Here is a 23743-nt window from a genome sequence, read left to right as displayed (position 1 = left end):
GGAAACCTTCAAAATGAAAACAGGACATTTGTGTCTACACAAAAACATTGTACAGAGGAGGTCAATCTTATTTTCTATTTCCTATATTCTCCCCAGTTTTATTTTTTAATTTTTTAGAACTTAAACAAAACTCCAGTTTTGATGCATATCTGTTGAAAATGAACCAAAGCTGCTGAAATAGTGAGTATGATTGTTAGCAAAATATTCCTGTCATCAGATCTCAGTCAGCTTCATTGCAGCTGAACACCGTGTTACACTGAACATCACATCAGCTGGTGGACATAAATACAGTACAGTAATATTATATTCACAAAATACTAACAGTAATATGTTCATCTTACTTGTGAAAAGTTATCCCCCGAGACCTGACGTCAACAGTCCGTCGATCTGAACAGAAATAAGCTGCGAAGTGCTGAGACATCTTCTGCTTTAACCAAATATGAAGGACGACCTCTCCAAGATAGCGGTGAAAATCCTGCGCCGCAGCAGCTGAGGCATCTAGTGTTTATATCTATGGTAACACCGGTGTTCAGCCGCAATGATGCTGAGATCTGATGACAGGAATATTTTGTTAGAAACAAGAAACAAAACCACACATCTAAATTGAACAATAAGATCATTTTCACAGCTGATAGTCCGGTAGACTGGGTTCAGTTCAGGACCAATATTCATGACCTTTTGTTACATTTGAGCTGGTGCGTTTGCATTCACACTGCACTGTGCAGTCAAGTCAACCTGTTGAACCAACCTGTTCCCCCGCTCGCCTGTGGGGGCGCTGCACCAAGAACTACTGAAAAAAACGACACAAAAACCTCTGAAGACACGTCTTCTTCTTCTTCTGTAAATAAAAACAAAAACGAAGTGGCATCAAGTTTTAGCAGTTATATTTTGTCATTTTTCAACAATAGACTTAGCATGAGCAGAAGATGAGACAGAAGACCATGGAGAATATTGTTCTTCACACAAGGCAGCTGACGGCTCCATATGAGAGAAATGTGCGTTTGTTTGTCCTGTGGAGCGGGACCCGGTCTGTTTACATTCACACTGTACTGGAACCGTGATGGAGTTCTCTTCTACCAGACCCAGACCTAGGTTTTAGCCCGAGCCAGAGTTCACCTTTTTGTTCCGTGACAGAGTTCGATGGTGCGTTCACACCTCCCTAAACGAACTGGACTTTCTAGGAAAACGAGCTGGAGTTGGATTAAAGCGGCTAAACAGGGCTGGTGTGAACACAGCCCGACAGGTCTTTGAGGACCAGAACTGTTGGTGATTGTAGGTGTTCAAATATTGATTTACAGCAGTAACACACAAACCGTTCAAATACTGATTTTTCTCACTGATCATCTTCATCGTGGTGTTGCCCTGATGATCACATTTAGTTTATAAAGAGAATTAAGAGTTGGGGTCAGGACCATAACTTTTGTACAGAACAACAATTTAAGCAGCTAGCAAGAAGCATCATTGTAAATTTAAATAAAAAAAGAGCCGTTTTGAGTCAACTGATGTTTCTTTAGTGGAAAAAATCTTTGCACCTGAAACTTGCCTAATATTAAAGTAAATACAGACGGACAAATAAATAAATAAATGGTTAACAAATATCCTGTTTATTTTATTGAGCTAATAAAGCAAATTGTCAACATAATGTCTTGGTACCCAAGACAAAATTTTAATATGACAAAAAAAAAAAAATCAATGAGTGCAATATTGTTAATACAGTGAGAGTGAAAGGCACTCTTACTTGCCCCTAAAAGTACAAACAAGACTGAATAATAATGGAGTACATGAGTACTTGTATTTCAACTGATGTAACATTCACAGTGTTGTTGTGTGAAGTCATGTGCAAGTCGTTCAGGGATCTCCCACATCACAAAGGATCACGGTGGCTGACAGAAGTTCGTGAAGGCAGCAGCTCGGTGTGCACGGCTGGCAGCAGACTTTCTCTTCTGGGCCTAACGATAAACAGAACCGTACGTGTATCTAAAGTGAAATAACGGAGACATGAGTGGAAGCAGAACGTTTCATATATTTCCAAATGTGTGGGAAACATGAGGCAGAGAAGTGGAACTGGTCTGCTCAGATAAAAACCTACACAAAACAGTTATTTGTCAAAAACAATAAAAACTAGTAAAAATTAACATTTGAGTTGGGCTTCAGAAGAAAGGCCTGGATTGTGAGCCGTTGTTGAGCAGTAGTGTCCACGATGACGTCTTCCTCTCCTGCCATGTTTCTAAGTTTTATGTTGAATCGTTCTGATTCTGGCAGGGTCACTTGACGAGTATCCCTTGTCAAAGTGTAAACAGTTCCAGCATGAAGACACCTTGAAATTATAAAATCTTTGCTGGGAAAAATGTTAAAAACAATAGAAAAGAGAAAAATGATCCTTAAATGTATTGTTTGTCCATTATTAGGACACAGAGGAGATGGGGTTGAGCGGGGAGCCCATCTGTGTCAGCACTTTGTCCAGCCACTGGAGAGGCCCGTTCAAGTGGACCTCGATCCAGCAGGGGGTGCTGGTGACGTCCTGCCGATGATACTCTGCTCCCCAGCCCTGAAAGGAAAGGACACAGAGCAACAGGGATAAATGAAGACTGCTGTTGTGGCAGCAGTTTAATTTATTTGCGGTGCGCCGCACTAATCTCACCTTGACAAAGCTCATCCTAATGGTACACATCTTGGTGAGCTCGTACACGGCCTCAAAGCCGTGATTGACAGACTGGGCCAGAAGCTGAGCAAATTCCTGGTTATTAAAAATCTTGAGGCTGCATCCACTGGGGATCTTGCACACAGTGGTGGGATGGAAGTTGTGGTGGTAATTACAGTTACGACTCTGGACAAAAATGCTGGTGTCGCTGAGGCACTCTGCATACACCTCTCCTCCCACGTAGTACAGATGCACTCCTGCTTCACACAGAAACGTGAGGGGGAAACATGGACATCAGTAATTCAAGTTGTGTGAATGGATAACAGACCGTAGATAAATGTGGGACATTTTCATCTTAAAATTAGCCGTACCCTTTCCAATGTGTCTGCGGGTGTTCTCAATTGTTGAATTACGGTTGACGTTGGACAAGAGGCCGAGGCAGAAGCGGTTCCTGTTGTTGGAAGGGTCAGTGAAGCCGTCCACGAGCACACTAGTTGAAGAAGCATGGTAGGCTTCTCCCACACGATTGTTGAGTTCATAGTAGACGATGGAGCACCACTGGCTTGGCTCCTCATACTCCACTGCATGCATATCTAGAAACAACACCAACACATGGAATTAGATTGAGTTAAGCTTAGCACACACAACTGCTTACAGGCTCAAACATAAGAATACACATCATCAGGGCTTTTTACCTGAACTGAGCCGATCCAGAGAGAACTGGTCTGAACAGGAATTACTGGGGTTTTTAAAGTTTTTTACATCAAGTGTTCTGGACAGTATGTCCTGCGGAACGAATCGTCACCTATCAAACTGCTGACAACTCATCTTACGGTTAACTAAAGTCCTGAACCTGTACTGCATGGTAAAAACGCATTTCAGACATTTTCAAGTTGGGTTTTGTGTAAAGGTTGTAAATAATATTTGACTTGTGCGTAGCTCTTCAGGTATGGTAGTTCCATTCTGACTGGACTGAAGAACTAATGGCTAGTCTGAGAACAGTCCAGACCCAAGTGGACTGGTGCCGACTTTAATCAACTTCAGTCTCAAATCTTTCATAGCTGTTCATGTTCATGCACTTTTATAAACCCTTGTAGCTATCAAGCATTACATGTTACTTACAAACATTATGGTGATTTTGTTTTTGAATGTCCAGAGGACCAGTTGTAACGGTTTAGATTTTTCTACCTGGATTATTGCTCATGCATGAGGATTATTGTTATTTGCAAACAAAGCAGCAGCTGCAACACGTCACTGCTGCCTGCTCTGATAAAGATCTGTGGAATAGAAAACTGCTGTTGTTGGAAACGTTGAAATAATTGTGTTCGTAGAAAAGTAATGCGGGCAGCACGGTGGAGCTGCTGCCTCTCAGCAAGCAGGTCTCTGGTTCAAATCCCGGTCCGGGGGCCTTTCTAGGTGCAGTTTGCATGTTCTCTCCGTGCATGTGTGGGTTTTCTCCAGGTACTCCAGTTTCCTCCCACAGACCAAAAACATGCATGTTAGGCTGATGGTAACTCTGAATTGTCTCCAGGTGAGAGAGAATGGTTGGATGTCTCCATATGTCCCTGTGATGGACTGGAGATCTGTCCAGGTGTCCCCTGCCCCTCACAGTGAGAGCTGGACATGGGCACCAGTGATGTGGGACCACTTTGATAACTAATGAGCAAATAACAGTTAGTCTGAAAAAACTAGAGTTCACTTGTGCTCACAAGATAAAAATCCAAATAGCATGAAATGTTCAACGAGCAACACGGTAAAGGCGTAGAAAATAGTGTTCACATCAACTACATGTTGGGGACAGCAGCTGTTTGAAGACCACACAAGTCCAGTTTGGTCTTGGGTGCATTTTTACAAACCAATCACTGTTAGTGTTGTGTCATTCATGAACGAATCATTTGAGTGAACGAACTGAATCTCTATTAACTGAGTTGTTGTTTCAGTCGAGCTCAGTGCCACTCGGGGTGGAACTCCCACGTTCGGTGGCTCACTCTTCACATGAATCTCAATGACAGTAGCGTGTGCCATGTGGGGGCTGAAGGACTGACACCTGAGCGAATGTCACTTATGATTCATTCACTGCAAATAAACTGTACAGTGGGTGAACAAACGCTGTCTGATCTGTCCTGAGTGATGCTAACAGTTTCCTGCTCGAGGGGACACGTTTCTCCAAGCTAACAGCTAACACATGAAAATAAATGCACACACCCGTGTCCCAATTATCTTAAATTACGGTGCACATAAAGCAATGAGAGCAGACAGCAGAAGGTGGCTGAGTGTGCGAGTTAACCTGTAGCCACACCATCCTCCAAAGTCGTGACACACTGCGAGTCAAGAGTTGTGTGGACACAACAGCCTTTCTGTTACAGCTGCCATGTTTATACACTGTGTTGTTAATCTGAGCTTTTTAAATTCATTCATAAACCCTTCAAGTTTTATTTCAACCTTTCCTATAGACCGGATACTCTGTGTCCTTAATGGGGCGGCTGTGGCTGAATGGTTAGAGCAGTCCTCCTCCAATGCAAGAGTTGAGGGTTCGAATCCACCAGCTGAAGTGTCCCTGGGCAAGACACTGAACCCCTTGTTGCCTCTGATGTGTGTCCCATCCGTGTATGAATGTGATCTAAAACTCTGATTAGTCTCTTTAGAATGATTTGTCCAATTCCAAAAAAGTTCAATCTGGTCCTCTGGACATTCAAAAAAACAAAAAACAAAAAGCAAAAAAATATAGAAACGTTTCGTCTCTCATCCTGAGGACTTCCTCAGTCTGAGGTGCTGTATTCAGCTCAGTCTCTTAAATAGCACCTTCTCAGAGTGGATCAACCAGTTTTGCTGCTGACAACCAAAACCAGCTGATCACATGCTCAAGAAGGACCATCAGCCTAACAATGGATCATTAGCACCTGATGGCTGTTTACTGTTCACAGAGGGCTGAGTGATACTAGCAATCACAGCATTGTAAGAGGGGGACAGTTGAACCCGGAGGCTCCGCCCCTGTTTAATGATGGACGATTTCTTTTCACAAAGATGGCCTCCTTTACTCCTCTCTCAAACCATCGTTCCTCTCTGTCCAGGATGTGAACATCTTCATCCCTGAAAGAGTGACCTCTGGCCTGGAGATGAGTGTAGACCTCAGAGTCCTGGCCTGATGATGTTGATCTTCTGTGCTGGTCCATCCTTTTGGCCAGTGGCTGTTTAGTTTCCCCGATGTAAGACTGATTACCCTCCTGACACTGAACAACATACACAATATTACTCTGTTTGTGCCGGGGGACTGGATCTTTGGGATGAACCAGTCTTTAATGTATTTTGGGGTTTAAAAGCCACTGGGACGTTAAGTTTAGAAAATAAACATCTCAGTTTCTCTGATACTCCCTCAACATATGTAATGACCACTGGTCTGGGTTCCTCCTTTTCACATGATGGCTGACTGGAGTCCTGTTTGGGTTTCTTCTCTGCTTTCAGGAAGGCCCAGTTAGGATATCCACATTGCTCTAGAGCCTGGCTTGTGTAGGATTTCTCCTTCTGCCTGGCTCCTGAGCTAGTGGGGACGCTGTCTGCTCTGTGATACAGAGTCCTGATGACTCCTAACTTGTGCTCCAAAGGGTGATGGGAGTCAAACTGCAAATACTGGTCTGTGTGGGTGGGTTTGCGGTACACCTCAGTTTGCAAATGTCCTCTATCAGAGACTGAGACCTCACAGTCCAAGAAAGCCAACTTGCCATTTTTTACATCTTCTCGTGTGAACTTGATGTATTTATCCACAGAGTTGATGTGGTCAGTAAAATGTTGGACTTCCTGAGATTTGATTTTAACCCAGGTGTCGTCAACATACCTGAACCAATGACTTGGTGGTGTCCCTGAAAAGGACGTCAAGGCTCTCTTTTCTACCTCCTCCATGTACAGGTTGGCAACAATAGGAGAAACTGGAGACCCCATAGCACACCCATGTTTCTGCCTATAATATTGCTCCCCATATGTGAAGTAGGTTGACTGCAGGCACAGTTTCAAGAGTTGACACAGTTGTTCTGTGGAAAGCGTGGTCCTGCTGCTCAGAGTGGTGTCTGATTTTAATTTTAAACTGACCACCTCTACTGCATCATCAACAGGAATACACGTAAAGAGTGATGTGACATGTGGTCTCCAGCTACAAGTACTTGGGTGTACACATGAATGACAACCTCAGCTGGAGCAACAACACCACCAGCCTGATGAAGAAAGCTCATCAGAGACTCTACTTCCTCAGACGGCTGAGACTAGCTGGTCTGGAAGCTCAGTCCTCACCTCCTTCTACAGGTGTGCAGTGGAGAGCATCTTGTGCTCCAGCATCAACGTGTGGCATGGAGGCTGCACAGCTGCAGAAAGAAAAGCTTTGCAGAGAGTGGTGAAGGCTGCACAGAAGATGTTGGAGTCAGTCTCCCCACCATCACAGACATCTACACCTCCAGATGCAGGAAGAGGGCCACCTGCATCATGAAGGACCACACTCACCCAGCACACACACTTTTTGCCCCACTCCCCTCAGGAAGGAGGTTAAGGAGCATTAAGTGTAGAACCACTAGACTGAGGAACAGCTTCTACCCTGAGGCTGTTAGACTCATGAATCTCTAACTAGAATAATCACTGTGAAAAACCATATCATGTTGCTGCTGATCTGTTTCATGTTGCTGCTGATCTGTTTCAATGTTGATGTGTTCATGCGTGCACATCTGCTCACAGACTCATGTTCATGTTTGTGCTGATGTTCAATGTTTTATGTTATGAGTGCTTAGTGTATATTTAGTTGATGTTTTTCTTAGTTCATATCTTAGATCTTATTACTGTTTTTCTTATACATTTTATTGTTGGATGTAACTGGGACCCTGTGGACATAATTTCGCTCCACCACATGAGGTGCGAATGACAATAAAGAAACTCTGAGTCTGACATCAAAAGAGACCATTGTTTCATCAGTCTCCATGATGACATCCTTCACCTTATCCACAAAGTCCATGGTGTTCTGTATGTGGTGTTCTGAGCTGCCAACTAAAGGGATGAGTACAGACGATTTGTCCAATGATCTTTGTAGAGCTCTAGTTTAGAGCTGTATGAATGGATCAATGAGGCACAGATTGTTGTAAAGAGCTTTGAGTGTCTTGAAATAAGATGGAAAGGAGCTGTGTCAGTACAGTCCATTTACCATTTACTAAAGTCTGAATAATAATAAGAGACTCGTGTTTACTTCCAGCTAACGGGCTGCTTGCTGCTGTACTGTTGTTACTCACGAACATAGAGGGGGGAGTCTGTCAGAGACGACAGGGGAGTGATGTGTTCAATGAACTGCCCATGTGCACACACACTGCCACTGAGGGGTGGTTCATTCACTGGTGCTGCGTCTCTCTCGTGCTGCACGAATAAACTGCACGAACTGAAGAATCCAATCAACGAATCTTTTGAACCAAACATTTTAATGAAATGATTCTAAGGATTCAGTGCACTCGAAAGAACTGCCGTTCCAATCACTAGCACTGGTGCCCATGTCTGTCCAGGACACCCTGGACAGGTCTCCAGTCCATCACAGGGACACAGAGACAAATGAGACAACCATTCACTCTCTCATCTAGGGACAATTTAGAGTTATAAATCAGTCTAACATGCATGTTTTTGGTTTGTGGGAGGAAACTGGACCACCTGGAGAAAAGTCACACATGCAGAGAACATGCAAACTGCACCCAGGAAGGTCCTTGGCCAGAATTTGATCCAGCAACCTTCTCACTGTGCCCCTCAGGACTATTTACATGAACAGTGTCTGCCCTACCATTACAAGCAGGGCCCTGTCAACAGAACCGAACCCCCCTACCCCCAACAACTGACGGTATTGACGTAGTGCTAAGTTAGCGGCGCACAATAGACGCGCTAGCTAAAAAGTTGAAGCGCTCCGATTCCCTCATGCCCCTTTTCCATTAGTAACGGTACAGCACGACTCGACTCAGCACGATTCCAAAGCTTTTCCATTAGGAACTGTAACGATATGTAGAACCGGTCCCTTTTTTCAGAACCCGTGGCTCTGTGGTTCCAACCGGGCCGAGCAGGTACCAAAATGTGACGTCAGAACACCGTCGGTCACCGACTGGTCAGGGGGCGGAGTCACTAGATCTTTCAGAAACTTTTCAAAACACCGATCTGCCATTTGCAATTTTTCTGAACTCGGAGCAGCGGCTGGACCTATTTTAAAGACAACAATGACAACAGCGTGGCCTAATGCCAACTCGGGGCTCGGGATCCCGGCCTTGTGTGCTCTGCAGGCTCCGAGCTCCGCTGGTCACCGCGGAGGATCATACAAGCTGCTGGCTCGCAGAAGACCCCTAAACTAACAAGACAGCTAAAGTGTTAGCTGTCTTGTTAGCCGCTAAGGACCTTATGTTTAGCGATATGATGAAGTGCTGGTTTATTAATGTTGCACTTCCTCTCCGTGTTCCTCTAACAGGCACAGCACGACTAAATGAGCTCTGAACTGTGGTTTGTTTCGAGGAAGGAGACAGGTCTGTTGGAGTTCCCAAAATGTTTTATATCTTCTGCAGGGGTTCAGTTTGTGTGAATGGTAGGACCTTGTTCCAATGTTGCAATATTTTTAAATCTGTTTGACAACATTTGCATGTCATAAGCATCATCACAGGTAACTGGAACCTTTCTCAATTAATTATAGAGCGCAAGAGCTGAAGTTTTTGATGATTACAAACTGCCAGCAAACAGCTCCTATGAGTTAGTGCAAAATTTGTTCATTGCGATTTTGAGAAAATTTCTAATTTTTAATTTCACAGTTTTGTGCTTGAATTAGTCTCCAACAGTCAGCCCCATGAGACACTGCCTTTAGAAGCAGTTTGTTAATTAAAGATTGTCAGACGATGAACAATAAATCAATTAGCACAATGGGTGGGAGTATTGACAAAGTCCATGCTCAATAATCCAGGATTACAACCCTGGAAAAAGAAACTGTCCAGATGACCCGAGTGAAAAATGTTGTGGTGGAAGTATTGTTTGGTGTCGTCACACTGTGAGTGTGTCTCCAGCAGCTGCTTAGCAACATTCTGATCCACTTCCTAACAACATTCAGTTTGAGTAAAGACTGAAACAAGCTGGTCCCAGTCCAGAACCGTGAATTTGACCTTACATAGACAAAAGCACAAAGACGAGAGTTCATCACGTGTTGCTGTACACTTCACCGGGTCTCTTTTAACAAAGTGCTGCATCTATTCAAGCTGTGTGCACGTCTCACCTCTTGGTATGCTTTGTGACACCAGGCTGCTGCTTGTGTCCATGGACTGGCTCTCCGGGCCCAGCTGCTCATCAGGGGGCATGTAAGCTGGGGGTGGGGTGTCAGCTGAGACATGACGACCAGTTAGCAAGGATGAGACCAGTTGCTGCTGCTGCTGGCAAATGATCTCACACACACAAACACTCACATCTCCCTAGACAATCGAGATCTGTACCCCGGAAATGGTGTCAGATGACACACGTTTCACTTCTAGGTCACATGCCAACCCATTCCCGAAAGAGATGAAACATGAGCTGCTGAAGCTCTTATTAATACATACTGGGGACAAATAAACAATGCAGCAAAACTTCACTTGAATCACAACAGAACTATTTCAAGTATTATCTTGCTTATGTGGACAACTGACAAAATCCTGCAGCTACAACCCGTTCAAAACATGTTCTGCTCGACTGCAGCCAGCACGAGTCAGCACATTACTTTTTAGCACACTCAGACTCAAACAACAGTTTTAATAGAACAATGAATTTGGAATGCATTCTTTATTCAATTAGGCAAAAATAATAATCTTTAGTTGATCTGATTTCATTCACTCTTGTTCAGGTGGGCTGCTCGACTGGGTACAAATCAACTTGCTTTGATGTTCTGATGAGAAGCTTTTCCATTTACAATACCTGCATTTAATACTGTATGAAAAGATGATGACACCCATCTTGAGGCTCCAGTAGACTCGGCCATACTTCAGTTCGCGGAGGTCTGCGCGTACCAGATTAGACTCGAAGCTGACACCTGCAGGGCATGTCCGTGCAAAACTCAATTTTTACGACCGCGTACTCGTACTCTGTGTCGCACAATAAACCGCCCGGTGACAGACGCTTTGTAGCGACACCAATGTATTAAATTCTTCATCCCTGATCTGGTTTAACGGCCTTTTCTTTTGTTTTTTTCCAAGAGGTAAGCGATATCTTCCTCCTCTGTTGACTCCACGACTGACATTGTGAGAAATGAAGGAATTTGTCACAAGAGAATTAAACTCGGGTCGGGCATGGCAGGAGGGTCTGGAGATTTCCTGTTGGACTGATCTGATGTGTGGGCTGCAGGGCTGCCCTGTTTTATTTTTATTTTTTAGAACTTTTGATTAACAACATATGAACACGGAACACGCTACGGCTGGAGCTGCCAGCTTTTTTTTTTTTTGCGACCTGTCAATCAATCAGGCGTGTCAGCGAATGACCAATCAGCGACCTCAATTTGTCCTGAAGGTAAACGCCCCTTGCCTGCGGAGCTGCTCTGCAGCCACTCAGGGTGGACGCTTGAGTATGAAGTCTCAACCCTCCGTGGACAGAGCGCGTCAAGTCCACGTGGAAAAAGGTCCGCACGAGTATACTGGAGCCTTTAGAGAAAAACTGTTTTGTTCTTGGACCAGCACCGTTATTAAATGTGTACACAAGACCCATCTGAGACTTGGGGTTGTGAAGGTTTTCTTACTAGCTATACAACAAATACAGAAAAACAATAGTTTGGCATAACTCCCAGGGTCAGGTAGTGTATGATGTACCTGGGAGTTGGAATGGACTGGAGGGCCCCGAGCTGGCAGGAGAGTTGGGATAAGTACCACTGCTGGCTGGAGAAGAAGGATATGGAGAGGTGGGAGAAATGGGGAATGTGCCGCCTCCACCGTTGTTGCCGCCCCCACTGTGAGGTTGTTGAAAGGACTCTGGAAAAGTGGCGTTTAGGGGCATGTGTGGCTCGTTGTGGGTAAGATTGCGAAACTGGACAAGCAAGCTGTGCTGAGGGTTGAACTCGCTGTGCCGCGGGACCAGTACAGGAGGGAGAACTGGACACAACAAAGAGGAATACGACTTTACAAACGACCAAAATGTTTACACTACTAAGATTTAGTGTTACCTTAAAAACTAAAATACAACCATGCCATGTTATGTACCTAAATGTTTTTCGTTCTTGATAAAGTTAGAAGAATAAGCAGTTCTTAATGGACAACATTTTTCAAAAGGCATTGTACAGAAATGTTAGTGTACCTAGCTCCAACACCAACATCATTTAAAGAAAACTATTCACCTAGAAAATGTCAACATTAAAAACATACAAACCAAAACCACAACATTCAAGTCAAAATTAAAATTATATTAAAAAAGTAACCTGAAACGTATAATCAATGGTATTTTAACAATTTATGTAAGTATTTTCAAAAACTGAAAATGTAGATTAAATACACAATAATGCTTAAAATAAATCAGTGATACATTAATGTGCAATGGGTCCCTTAGTTTAGCTGTTCTCAAGAGAAGACCTTTTATAAACTTCACAATTCAAAGGCAATGACTGGGAGCAGGTAATATATTATTTTCCCATTTGAGAGAGAAACCAGTGCTGCAGATTCAACAGTCGGTATTTCCTCTTACCTGTGGCTCAGAAGTGTGAAAGAATTTAATGCAACAAATTATCACCAAGTAAAACAAGGAACAGCTTGAAAAGCATTGGTGTTCAATAACAATTCAAGAGTTTTCCCAAACCATCGAGCACGACACATTAAACCATCCTTCCTAACTGTGATGCTTCAGATTCAGATGTGTGCTGCGTACAAACTGATCAGTCCAGTAAAATTATTTTATACTCCACAAATGGAAAGCAGTGAATGTCCTAAGGAGAGTTAAAGCCTCCAACATTTCTTAGACCACAGTGGTTGTGTGAATTTCATCTTCATCTGTGCCAGAAGGATTCAAAGTTTCCCCCACCTTCACCTTCTCCTGAGTCTTTGTAAAACAAAAGCACCCACCAAGCTTTGGTTAAATGCTGCGACATGCAGTGTCTCCTGACCGACATGTGATCCACAACCTTGAGCCAGTCAATAAAGAGCTGGTCACATCACAGGCTGTCCTGTAGGGGCGTTCTGCAACAGTTCTGAAGAGGTGTGGGAACGAAAGAGCGAGACGAAGGAAAATTTGTGAGGACAACAAGCTGGGCGTTTAGTCTGAGTGCTTTATGCATTTAGTAAGCAGCTCTCCGATGCCACACCCAATCTGGAGTGTCTGGGGAATATAATCTAATAAGACTGAGAGCTAGTGATATTGATTTCCTGTGAAATGGAAGAGGCGGGCTGAAACAGCCTGTGTGATGACAGCCCCATGACCTTTGTGGATTTGTTTACAGCCCTTTAGGACTGAGCTCTAAAAGATGTGCAATGCTCAAAAAATATTTTCTTTTGTATTCGTCTACAATTGTGGGTTTCATCCCAAGACATCCCAGTGTGTTAAGGCATTCAGTTGTGCTTAAGATACACTGGAAAACATTAGTAGCTCCATCTTGATTTTAATAAGAATTGTGATAAAGTTGGCAACAAAAAGGAGGCACATATTGGGAGGTTCGTTAGGCTCTATAAAATCTATTTTATTTTTTCAAAACTCCATTTTTACGTGGCTAGTCTTCCAAATATGGTGTTATAGGTGACCAATTTCTCATGAAAAAATAAAATAGCTTTGTATGGTAATTTAATATTTCAAGAATTCAAGAGTAATACATCCATCCATTATCTTCGCTTGTTCAGACGTCGGGTCGCAGGGGCAGCAGCTTGAGCAGAGAAGCCCAGGCATCTCTTTCCACAGCCACCTCTTCTGGGACGACTCCAAGGTGTTCCCAGGCAAACCGAGACACACAGGTTGTTTTCACACTCGATAGTCCGGTAGACTCGGTTCGGTTGGGGACCAATATTCATGGCATTTTGTTATATTTGAGCTGGTGCGTTTGCATTCACACTGCACTGTGCAGTCGAGCCAACCTGTTGAACCAACCTGTTCCCCCACTCGCCTGTGGGGGCGCTGCACCAAGAACTACTGAAAGAAACAACACAAAAACCTGTGAAGAAGACACTTCGTCTTCTTCTTCTTCTGGAAATAAAAACAAAAACGGAGTGGCATCAACTTTTAGCAGTTTTAGGAGTTATATTTTGTCATTTTTCAACAATGGACTCAGCATGAGCAGAAGATGAGGCAGAAGACCATGGAGAATATTGTTTTTCACACAAGGCAGCTGACGGCTCCATACGAGCTTAGAGAAATGTGTGTTTGTTTGCCCTGTGCTGTACTCCACTTCCTGCTTGTGGAGCAGTGCCCGTTCTGCTTACATTCACACTGTACTCGAACCGCGCTAGTTTTCTTCTACCGGACCGAGACCTAGGTTTTTAGGCGGGCCAGAGTTCGTGTTTTTGTTCCATGACAGAGTTCGATGGCACGTTCACACCTCCCCAAACGAACCGGACTTCCTAGGCAAACGAGCTAGAGTTCGGAACAACATGGCTGGTGTAAATGCACCCATAGTCTCTCCAGCGTGTCCTGGGTCTTCCCTGGGGTCTACTTCCAGTCGGACATGCCCGAAGCACATCCCTAGGGAGGTATCCAAGGAGCATCCTTATCAGATGCTTGAACCACCTCAACTGGCTCCTCTCAATGTGGAGGAGCAGCGGTTCTACTCTTGAGTCTCTCCCGAATAACTGAACTTCTCACCCTATCTCTAAGGGAGAGTCCAGCTACCCTGCGGTGGAAACTCATTTAAACCGACTGTATCCGTGATCTCATTCTTTTGGTCACTACCCAGAGCTCGTGACCATAGGTGAGGGTAGGAACGTAGACCGACCAAAGTTTTGCCTTACAGCTCAGCTCCCTCTTCACCACAATGGACCGGTACAGAGTCCGCAATACTGCAAACGCTGCACCAATCCGTCTGTCAATCTCACGCTCCATTCTTCCCTCACTCGTGAACAAAACCCCGAGATACTTGAACTCCTCCACTTGAGGCAGAACCTCACCCTTGACCTGTAGAGAGCAATCCACCCTTTTCTGGTTGAAGACCATGGCATCAGATTTGGAGGTGCTGATTCTGATCCCAGCCGCTTCATTCACACTCGGCTGCGAACCGCTCCAGTGTGAGCTGAAGATCACAGCATGATAACGCCAACAGGACCACATCATCTGCAAAGAGCAGAGATGGAATCCTGAGGCCAACGAACCAGAAACCCTCCGCCCCCTGGCTGCACTGAGAAATTCTGTCCATAAAAGTTATGAACAGAATCGGTGACAACGGGCATCCCTGGCGGAGTCCAACTCCCACCCTGAAGGGGTCCGACTTACTGTCGGCAGTGCGAACCAAGCCCTCGCACCGCTTGTATAGGGACTGAACAGCCCGTAGCAATGAGCCCCCAATCCCATACTCACGGAGCACCCCCCCAGAGTGTACCCAGAGGAACACTGTCGAATGCCTTCTCCAAATCCACAAAACACATGTAGACAGGATGGGCAAACTCCCATGACCCCTCGAGGACCCTAGTGAGGGTAAAGAGCTGATCCAGTGTTCCACGGCCAGAACGGAACTAGGGCTTTAACAGACTACTCGAGTAATCGACACATAGATTCCTAGGACATCTCAAGTTTTTTAATTTCACGTTGAGTATTCTTAGTGACGTCATTACGTCGCCGTTGCGTCATTGAGTCACGTGTCACGTGATCCGCACCTGGCGCAGGCTACTAGTAGAAGCTAAAAAAATGGATTCCTCCAAGCAGACGGATGGAGCGGAGCAGCCCAGTCTTGACAAACAGGTAGAAATGCATCAATAGTCTGGAAACATTTCACTAAAGATGAACCATCCGGTTCAACTACCGTAAGGAAACAGAAAATGAGTCAACTTCCTGACTGTTTGGAGCTCATTGCGAACTGGTGTTATACCATATTCTGTGAGCACTGTATATTGTGACCGTAGGGGGCGGTGTTGCATGCACTGTTGCAGGTCACAGAATATGGTGCAACACCGGGTCCAATCGACCGAACTAGAAGCAGCTTCCTCTGACCTTGTTTCACAAACAAAAAGCAAAAAATATTAACACTAAACCTATAAAATAATCTATAAATATATTAATCTCTAAAACTAAACTTAATGCGCACCACAGCGGGCGGTGGTGCGGGGTGGTCGTCCGCTCCACTGTTTTTAGTTTCATTTTTGACGTGCTGCATGTTTCTTTCAATTTTGCAGCTTAATAATAATAACTAATAGTTTTGGTTTTCCTGTGACTTATTTGCAGTATGATAAATGGTAGGAGCATAATATACACTCCCAATGTTTTGTTGGTCTTTTTTTTTTTAGCAAATAATAAATTACCTTTTTTTGCGGTTTTATTTATTTATTTATTTTTGCATATTGTGATCCAATGACGTCATCAACTACTCGAGCTCTACTCGAGTTTTATTATGTTGATGTCGAGTTCAAAAATTAAGTAGTCGTTTAACCCCTAGACGGAACCCACATTGTTCCTCCTGGATCTGAGGTTCAACCCAACAATCAGACTCGCCTCTCCAGTACCCTGAATAGACCTTACCAGGGAGGCTAAGAAGAGTAATGCCCCTGTAATTGGAGCACACCCTCTGGTCCCCCTTTTTGAAGAAGGGAACCACTATGGATGAACCGATCCACATTTTTTTAACTTCCGATCCCGATACCTAAATCTGGATGTCGGCTGATACCGATCACGTTCCGATATCATCAATGATTTTATATGATGCTGTAATAATCTCTTCTCAAGTACAATTTGTACAAATATATGCATGAATGTCCAAAAAGGCAACTTGAGGTAAGTTTTATTAATGTTGGATAAGTTTTAAAGTTAGAATTAAATTCTGCTAACACAAAACATGTTTTTTATTTTATTCCTAGCTTTAAAGTGGATATTAAAGTGATTAATTTAATTTAATTATTTTATATACTTTTTAAATAAGGGGCAGATAAGAATTTTTTCTTCTTTCTGCACTCTTTTCATTCAATGTTTTTTCTTTTTTATCAATCAATCAACCTTTATTTAGACAGGTAAATCCCATTGAGCCTCGAGGACTCATTTACAAGAGAGACCTGATTTCAACAAAGAAAGATGACAACAATGGACAACAGCAACAACAATAAACAGTTATAAAAACTCATACTACAGTTTTTTTTTTTTTTTAACAAATAGGATGGCTAAAAGGAAAAAGGTAACAAAACAAAAAACAGCTAGATTCCAAGACAAATGTATAAAACTAAAAACAGGAACATGTCTGCATTGGTCCCTGCCAGGAGTCCAACAGATTCTTAAAGACACTTAGAGAGGTCAAAGGTCGAGAGCTTCAAATCTTTTTGTAAGATATTCCAGGAAACAGGAGCGGAGTAGGAGAAGACCGTTTTGCCTAGTTTAGTCCTCACTGAGGGAACACTGCAGGTAATAATGTCCTGAGAGCGCACGCTGTAGCTGCACTCACACAGAGACATGTAGGAGGAGATGTATGAAGGCAGCAGACCAAGAAGTGATTTAAAGATGAAAATGTACCAGTGAGAGAGTCTGCGTGAAGTTAATGATGTCCAGTTAACCAGTGAATACTGGGTGCAGTGGTGGGTACGATAATCACAGCCTGTTATGAATCTTAGTGCACCATGATAGACAGCATCCAACATCTGCAGCATCCAACATCTGCAGGGTTCTTGTAGGAGCGTTCATGTAAATAATGTCACCGTAATCAATGGAGGGAAGGAAAGTCACAGATACAAGGCGTTTTCTAGCATTCAGGGTTAGACTGGATTTGTTTCTGAAAAAGAAACCCAGTTTAACTTTCAGTTTCTTTACCAAGTTTTCCACATGGAGCTTAAAAGAGAGATGTGAGTCGACCAAGATACCCAAATATTTATAGGAATCAACAAACTCAATGGGGACACCATTTGAGGATAAAATCGGAGGAAGAACTGCTGGGACCAACTTCCTATTTGAAAAAAGCATCCCTTTGGTTTTTTCGGCATTTAGGACAAGTTTGAGGCGGAACAAATCTGTCTGGATGATGTTGAATGCAGATTTCAAAAGCTGGAAAGCCTTAGCAACTGTTTTAGCTCGACAATAAACAACTGTGTCATCAGCATAGAAATGTATGGATGCATTAGGGATGTTTTTGCCTACAATATGTATGTAGATTGTAAAGAGGGTGGGTCCTAAGACTGAGCCTTGTGGTACACCATTGTTGAATGTTAAATAACTGGAGGAAGTACCATTATGTTGAACACATTGCCTCCGGTCTGAAAGATAGTTAGAGAACCAACCAATGGTGTGATTTATGGCTCTGTTTTGTTTATTTTAAATTAATGAATAAAAAAAAAAAAAAGCTTTAAACATCTGCTAAGTTCATGGCATAAACCAACAGACATGTTCCTGATTTTAGTATTTTACATTACTTTATAATGTAGCGGTTTTTATTTCGTTTTTTTTTTTTTAAATATATATAATTTTCTTGTAATTTTCAATTCATATATTTTTTATAATTGTCTACTGTTGTACTGATAAAATATCTCCTGCAGGGTAAACTATATCTTGGCTGCAAGTATCAAGCTGCAAAATCCTTCGTTTCTACAACTGATAGTGGTTGGTCATTAATTACAACAAAGTTAAGCAACTTCTCTGTAAACATTAGAGCTCCAGGGCTTCAACAATGTCTTCTTTTTGTTCAATCCGAAGCAAGCAGTTTGATTTCGGACAGCCGCGCTCAGTCTGCCCCTCCTCAGAGACGAGCAGATTGGGCATGGCTGGCCGGGGTCGAGTTACCTGTTGCGGGTTGAGCAAAGAGCAGCACCCCGCTGAAGCCCCGGAGCTCGAATGTCCAACGTAAAACTAACTTTACCGCGGTTTAATGTGGCTCTATGGCTCTGCAGACATTGCACGTTGCTGTCTTGTTTTGTGGTGTTTCTAGTGTAAAATACTTCCACACAGCGGACATGTTTAGATGAAAAGTTTGTTAGCTGTTAGCCACAGTGCTGCTAACTCAATCCTCACATTGTAGCTGGCTGCAAACTATGAAATGGACTTCATGAATGCGAGTCGGGTCTTATTACTCTGGGTTCATGAGACACGCCACCGTTCAGGAAATCCATTCCATAGTTTGAAGCCAACTTGCATCATGGATCGGAAATCTCTGCAGGTTGGATCGGAAAAATCCTATATGTAAATTATGCTGGTATCGGAGGTCGATACCAATACCGGATCGGCCCCATCCCTAGGAACCACCAGCCCAGTCTGCCAATCCCGTGGCACTGCCCCCGATGTCCACGCAATGTTGCAAAGGCGTGTCAACCAAGACAGCCCCACAACATTCAGAGCCTTAAGGAAATCAGGGTGACTTTCATCCACTCCCGGAGCCCTGCCGCCTCTGAGCTTTTTAACTACCTCAGCAACCTCAGCCACAGTTATGAACGGATCAACCCCAAAGTCCCCCAACTCAGCTTCCTCCATGGAAAGCGTGCTGGTGGGATTGAGAAGGTCCAAGAAATATTCCATCACCTCTTGATGACATCACTGGTTGAAGTCAACAGTAGCTCACCTTCGCTGAATACAGTGTTAGTAAAGTGCTGTTTTCCCCTCCTCAGCCATCTGATGGTTTGCCAGAATCTCCTTAGAGCCAAACGAGAGTCTCTATCTAAGGTCTCACCGAACTCCTCCCACATCTGAGCTGTTGCCTCAGAAACAGCCATGGCTGCGGACCGCTTGGCCCTCCGGTACTCCTCAGCTGCCTGCGGAGTCCCACTGGCCAACAAGGCCCGATAGGACTCCTTCAGCTTGACAGCCTCCCTAACCCAGGTTGTCCACCACCGAGTTCATGGATGGCCAACGCGAGAAGCACCGAAAACCTTGCGGCCACAGCTCAAGGCAGCTGCCTCAACAAGAGCGGTGCGGAACATGGCCCACTCTGACTCAGGTTGTTTTCACACCTGACAGTCCGGTAGACTTGGTTTGTTTGAGGACCAATATTCATAACATTTTGTTTACATTTGAGCTGGTGCGTTTGCATTCACACTGCACTGTGCAGTCGAGCCAACCTGTTGAAGCAACCTGTTCCTCCACTCGCCTGTGGTGGCGCTGCACCAAGAACTACTGAAAGAAATGACACAAAAACCTCTTAAGACACGTCTTCTTCTTCTTCTGGAAATAAAAACAAAAACGGAGTGGCATAAAGTCTTAGCAGTTTTAGGAGTTATATTTTGTCATTTTTCAAAAATGGACTCAGCATGAGCAGAAGATGAGGCAGAAGACCATGGAGAATATTGTTTTTCACACAAGACAGCTGACGGCTCCATATGAGGTAAGAGAAATGCGTGTTTGTTTGTCCTGCGCTGTACTCCACTTCTTGCTTGTGAAGCGGGCCCAGTCTGTTTACATTCACACTGTACTCGAACCACGCTGGAGTTCTCTTCTACCGGACCGAGACCTAGGTTTTAGCCCGGGCCAGAGTTCGCCTTTTTGTTCCGTGACAGAGTTCGATGGTGCATTCACACCTCCCCAAACGAACCGGACTTCCTAGGAAAACGAGCTAAGAGTTTGATTCAAGCGGACTAAACAGGGCTGGTGTGAATGCACCCTCAATGTCCCCTACCTCAGCTGGGATGTGGTTAAAGCTTTCCCAGAGGTGTGAGTTGACTATCTCTGACAGGTTCTTCTGCCAGGCGTTCCCAGCAAACTCTCACTAGTCATTTGGGTCTACCGGGTCTGGTCGGCATCTTCCCCCAACATCTGATCCAACTCACTACCAGGTGGTGATCAGTTGACAGCTCAGCTCCTCTCTTCACCCGAGTGTCCAAAACAAACGGACGCAAATCAGATGACACAACTATGAAGTCCATCATCGATCTACGACCTAGGGCGTCCTGGTGCCAAGTGCACGTATGGACACCCCTTATGTTCGAACATGGTGTTCGTGATGGACAAACTATGACTAGCACAGAAGTCCAACAACAGAACAACGCTCGGGTTCAGATCAGAGAGGCCATTCCTCCCAATCACGCCCCTCCAGATCACACTGTCATTACCCATGTGGGCACTGAAGTCTCCCAGCAGAATAAAGGAGTCCCCAGCTGGCGCACCTTCCAGCACCCCTGCCAAGGACTCCAAGAACGCCGGATACTCTGAACTGCCGTTTGGTGCAAAGGCACAGAAAAGTAAGAGCCTGTCCCCCCACCCGAAGGCGAAGGGAAGCCACCCTCTCATCTACCGAAGAAAACTCCAACATACAGACACTAAGTTGGGGGGCTACAAGTAGACCCACACCAGCTCAACACCTTTCACCATGGGCAACTCCAGAGTGGAATAAGGTCCAGCCCCTCTCAAGGAGATTGGTTTCAGAGCCCATGTTGTGCGTTGAGGTGAGCCCAACTACATCTAGTCGGTACCTCTCAACCTCGCGCACAAGCTCAGGTTCCTTCCCTGCCAGAGAGGTTACATTCCATGTCCCAAGAGATAGCTTTGGCAAGCCAGGGTCAGAGCACCAAGGTCCCTGCCTTCAGCCACTGCCCATGGCATCACGAACCCGACTTTTACTGCCCTTCCTGCAGGTGGTGGGTACACAGGAAGGCAAACCTATGCTGCTCCTTTGGGCTGAGCCCGACCGAGCCCCATGGGTAGAGGCCTGGCTCCAGGGTGGGACTCCGATAACCCACGTCTGGGCAAAGAACACCATAAGAGTAATACAGTATATTTAAATTATTTTAAACAAAATTTTATAAATATGCAATAAAATAGTTTTAGCTTAAAAAAAACATTTAATTATTATGGTGCTTAAAAAAATGCCTGTAGATCCTTTAAAAAAAAAAACCATCTCAGTGTTTCCCCTACCATTAGGGGTGCCCCACCCCGTCAACAGAACTGAGCACCCCGCCTACCAAATGGTAAATGGACTGTACTTATATAGCGCCTTTCTATCTTATTTCAAGATACTCAAAGCGCTTTACACTATAATCTGTCCTCGAACTTGCCCCCCTACCCCTCACTCGGCACAGACATAGCACTAAGCTAGCTGCACAAAACACAGAGTCTCTAGCTAAAATGTTAAAGGCAGCACTCTGAACCCCCCCCCCCCCCACACACACACACACACACACAAAAGCTAAGCTAGCAGCACGCAATACAGGTGCTCTAACCTCCTCCCTCATGCTGAACACCCCCCCTTCAAAAACTGTTGGTACAAGCTGCTCTCAGACATCTCTGTCCCCACGTTAACAAAAATCATGGATATGAGCACACCGCCATGGCAAGTTAACTAGGGGAAACACTGTATCCTTTTTTTTTTTTTTTTAAATGACGTTATGTGAGATCAAAAAAACTATTCATCCTTTTGTAAAATAAAAAGCATGACATTATCAACCTCACATATATTCACCAGAACTCTTAAATCCTCTGCATTCTAGTGTACTTTAACTTCTATGTGACAACTGTAAATTTATTTTATGCCACATATTTTTCTTCCCCGACTGCAGAGGCATATTTTAAAGTGACTAGATTTCTCATTAAATTATGTCAAAGGGGATTTGAGAGTTAATCTAAAACAAAAAACGCACAAAGGATTAAATTTATTGCAGGTCTTAAGAACTGGTTGTTTTAAAGAACAAAAAAGTTGAATGCGTATCTAAAATTGGTATGAAACAGATGAGAATAATCTCACAATTGAATGGTCAGACAAAGGAACCTACCAGGACTCTCCACTCTCTTGTAGTGATATGGGTTGATGCAGACTTCTTTCTGTTTGGAGCCAAACGGGTACTCGCACACCTCCAGAGGTTTGAGCTCATGGTGGGACTGAAGGTCAGGCCAGCGCCACACTCTGCAGTAGATCACATGAGGCAGACCTTTCCTGTGGGATACCTGCAGTCGACCGTCCAGCGATCGGGGAATGGTAACACACTTGCTGGGCTGTCCGGGACAGCTCAGGGCTTTCTCCAGATCCTCCATGGCACCCTTCTTCTTCTTCAGTTTTTTCACAAGCGCATCCACTGCCTTTTCGGCCCATTTTTCCTCCTCGTCTCCTTGCTTCCATCCGAGCAGACGTTTGACTGCTGGACTTGTGAAGGAGAAAAGACTTGACATGGAGGTCATTTTTCAAGGGTTTACCTGAGACAGATGGCAAGTTCAGGTCTCGTGAGGTTTTTAAAAGTCACTTGCTTAGCTCTCCCAAACAGCAATGGCACCCTGAAAGAATCCGAGCGTGTGCTCAACAAATCAAGCAGCTTGACAGTGTGAATATAACTGTGCTGGGAGGCCAACAAAAATGAGAGGTGGGGTGAGGGGAGTGGAGGCTTCAGCCTTGTCTGACCAAGGACAGGAAACGGGAGGAACGGGAGTCAGCAAGCAGGACGCAGCTGCTGCTGGTCAGGAAGGGCCCAACAGCAAGCTGTCCGGGGTAGGGTCACAGGCACCGATGGGAGGGAGGGAGGGAGTGCAGGAGTTGAGATCAGAACGTGGCAGCAGGTCTCAACGATACAAGTTTGAAACACGTCTCATAAGGAAGCTATCATTTCTCAACAACCCGCAGCTCCTCTTCAGGTGAACTTCTCCACAGTTTCTGATCTGCCACACTTCTACAAAACAAAAGAAGAAAACAGTTCAAATAAAATCAACACAATGACTGAAGTTAAACCAACATTATCCAGCAAGCCTTGGGAAACTCAAATCTTTTGTCAAAATGTGAGAGTTGAAATATCAGCGTAGCTTTCTGTTCTCCATTGACTGGCTAATCAAGAAGCACCTTTGTACTCTTTATCCGACATCATCTTCACTGGAGTTTCAAACTTGCTAAGACCTGTATGATACAATTATATGATGTCTTTTATGTCAGTTGGTCATGCATATGAAAAAACAAACATGACAGACGTGTGAATTATGTTTTAGACGGGTGGAATGTTGGCCTGCCTGAAAGCATTGATGATCCGATATAAAGTAAGACATGAGACAAAATACTGAGCCGCCATTTAAACCTGAGCAAGAAAACTTTACATAAGCATCATTCACAATAAAAAA

The 23743-nt window shown here is 44.3% G+C and overlaps 1 protein-coding gene across 1 annotated transcript; it reads right to left on the bottom strand.

The window, feature by feature from the left end:
- Positions 1-1849: 1849 nt before the first annotated feature.
- smad5 (SMAD family member 5) lies at positions 1850-23119 on the bottom strand. Its single transcript, XM_037675440.1, has 6 exons — positions 22420-23119; positions 11449-11727; positions 9894-9998; positions 3013-3234; positions 2642-2898; positions 1850-2548 (listed from the first exon to the last, which is right to left on the bottom strand). Exons 1-6 carry the CDS (start codon positions 22820-22822, stop codon positions 2405-2407), a joined length of 1410 nt encoding a protein of 469 aa, XP_037531368.1. The 5' UTR covers positions 22823-23119; the 3' UTR covers positions 1850-2404.
- Positions 23120-23743: the final 624 nt, after the last annotated feature.

The sequence above is a fragment of the Nematolebias whitei genome, chromosome 4, assembly GCF_014905685.2.
Source record: "Nematolebias whitei isolate Nwh7 chromosome 4, NemWhi1, whole genome shotgun sequence".
NCBI lineage: Eukaryota > Metazoa > Chordata > Actinopteri > Cyprinodontiformes > Rivulidae > Nematolebias > Nematolebias whitei.
Note: the sequence above shows the minus strand (reverse complement) of the source record. Positions and strands in the feature narration are given on the sequence as shown.

Excerpts from the sequence above, each read along its gene's own strand:
- smad5 (XM_037675440.1), bottom strand. The coding sequence starts at position 22,822 with ATGACCTCCATGTCAAGTCTTTTCTCCTTCACAAGTCCAGCAGTCAAA. Across the intron at positions 3,235-9,893 it reads GTCACAAAGCATACCAAGAG|ATATGCATGCAGTGGAGTAT; the intron begins GTGAGACGTGCA and ends TGTTGTTTCTAG. Across the intron at positions 2,899-3,012 it reads CCGCAGACACATTGGAAAGG|GAGTGCATCTGTACTACGTG; the intron begins GTACGGCTAATT and ends TGTGTGAAGCAG.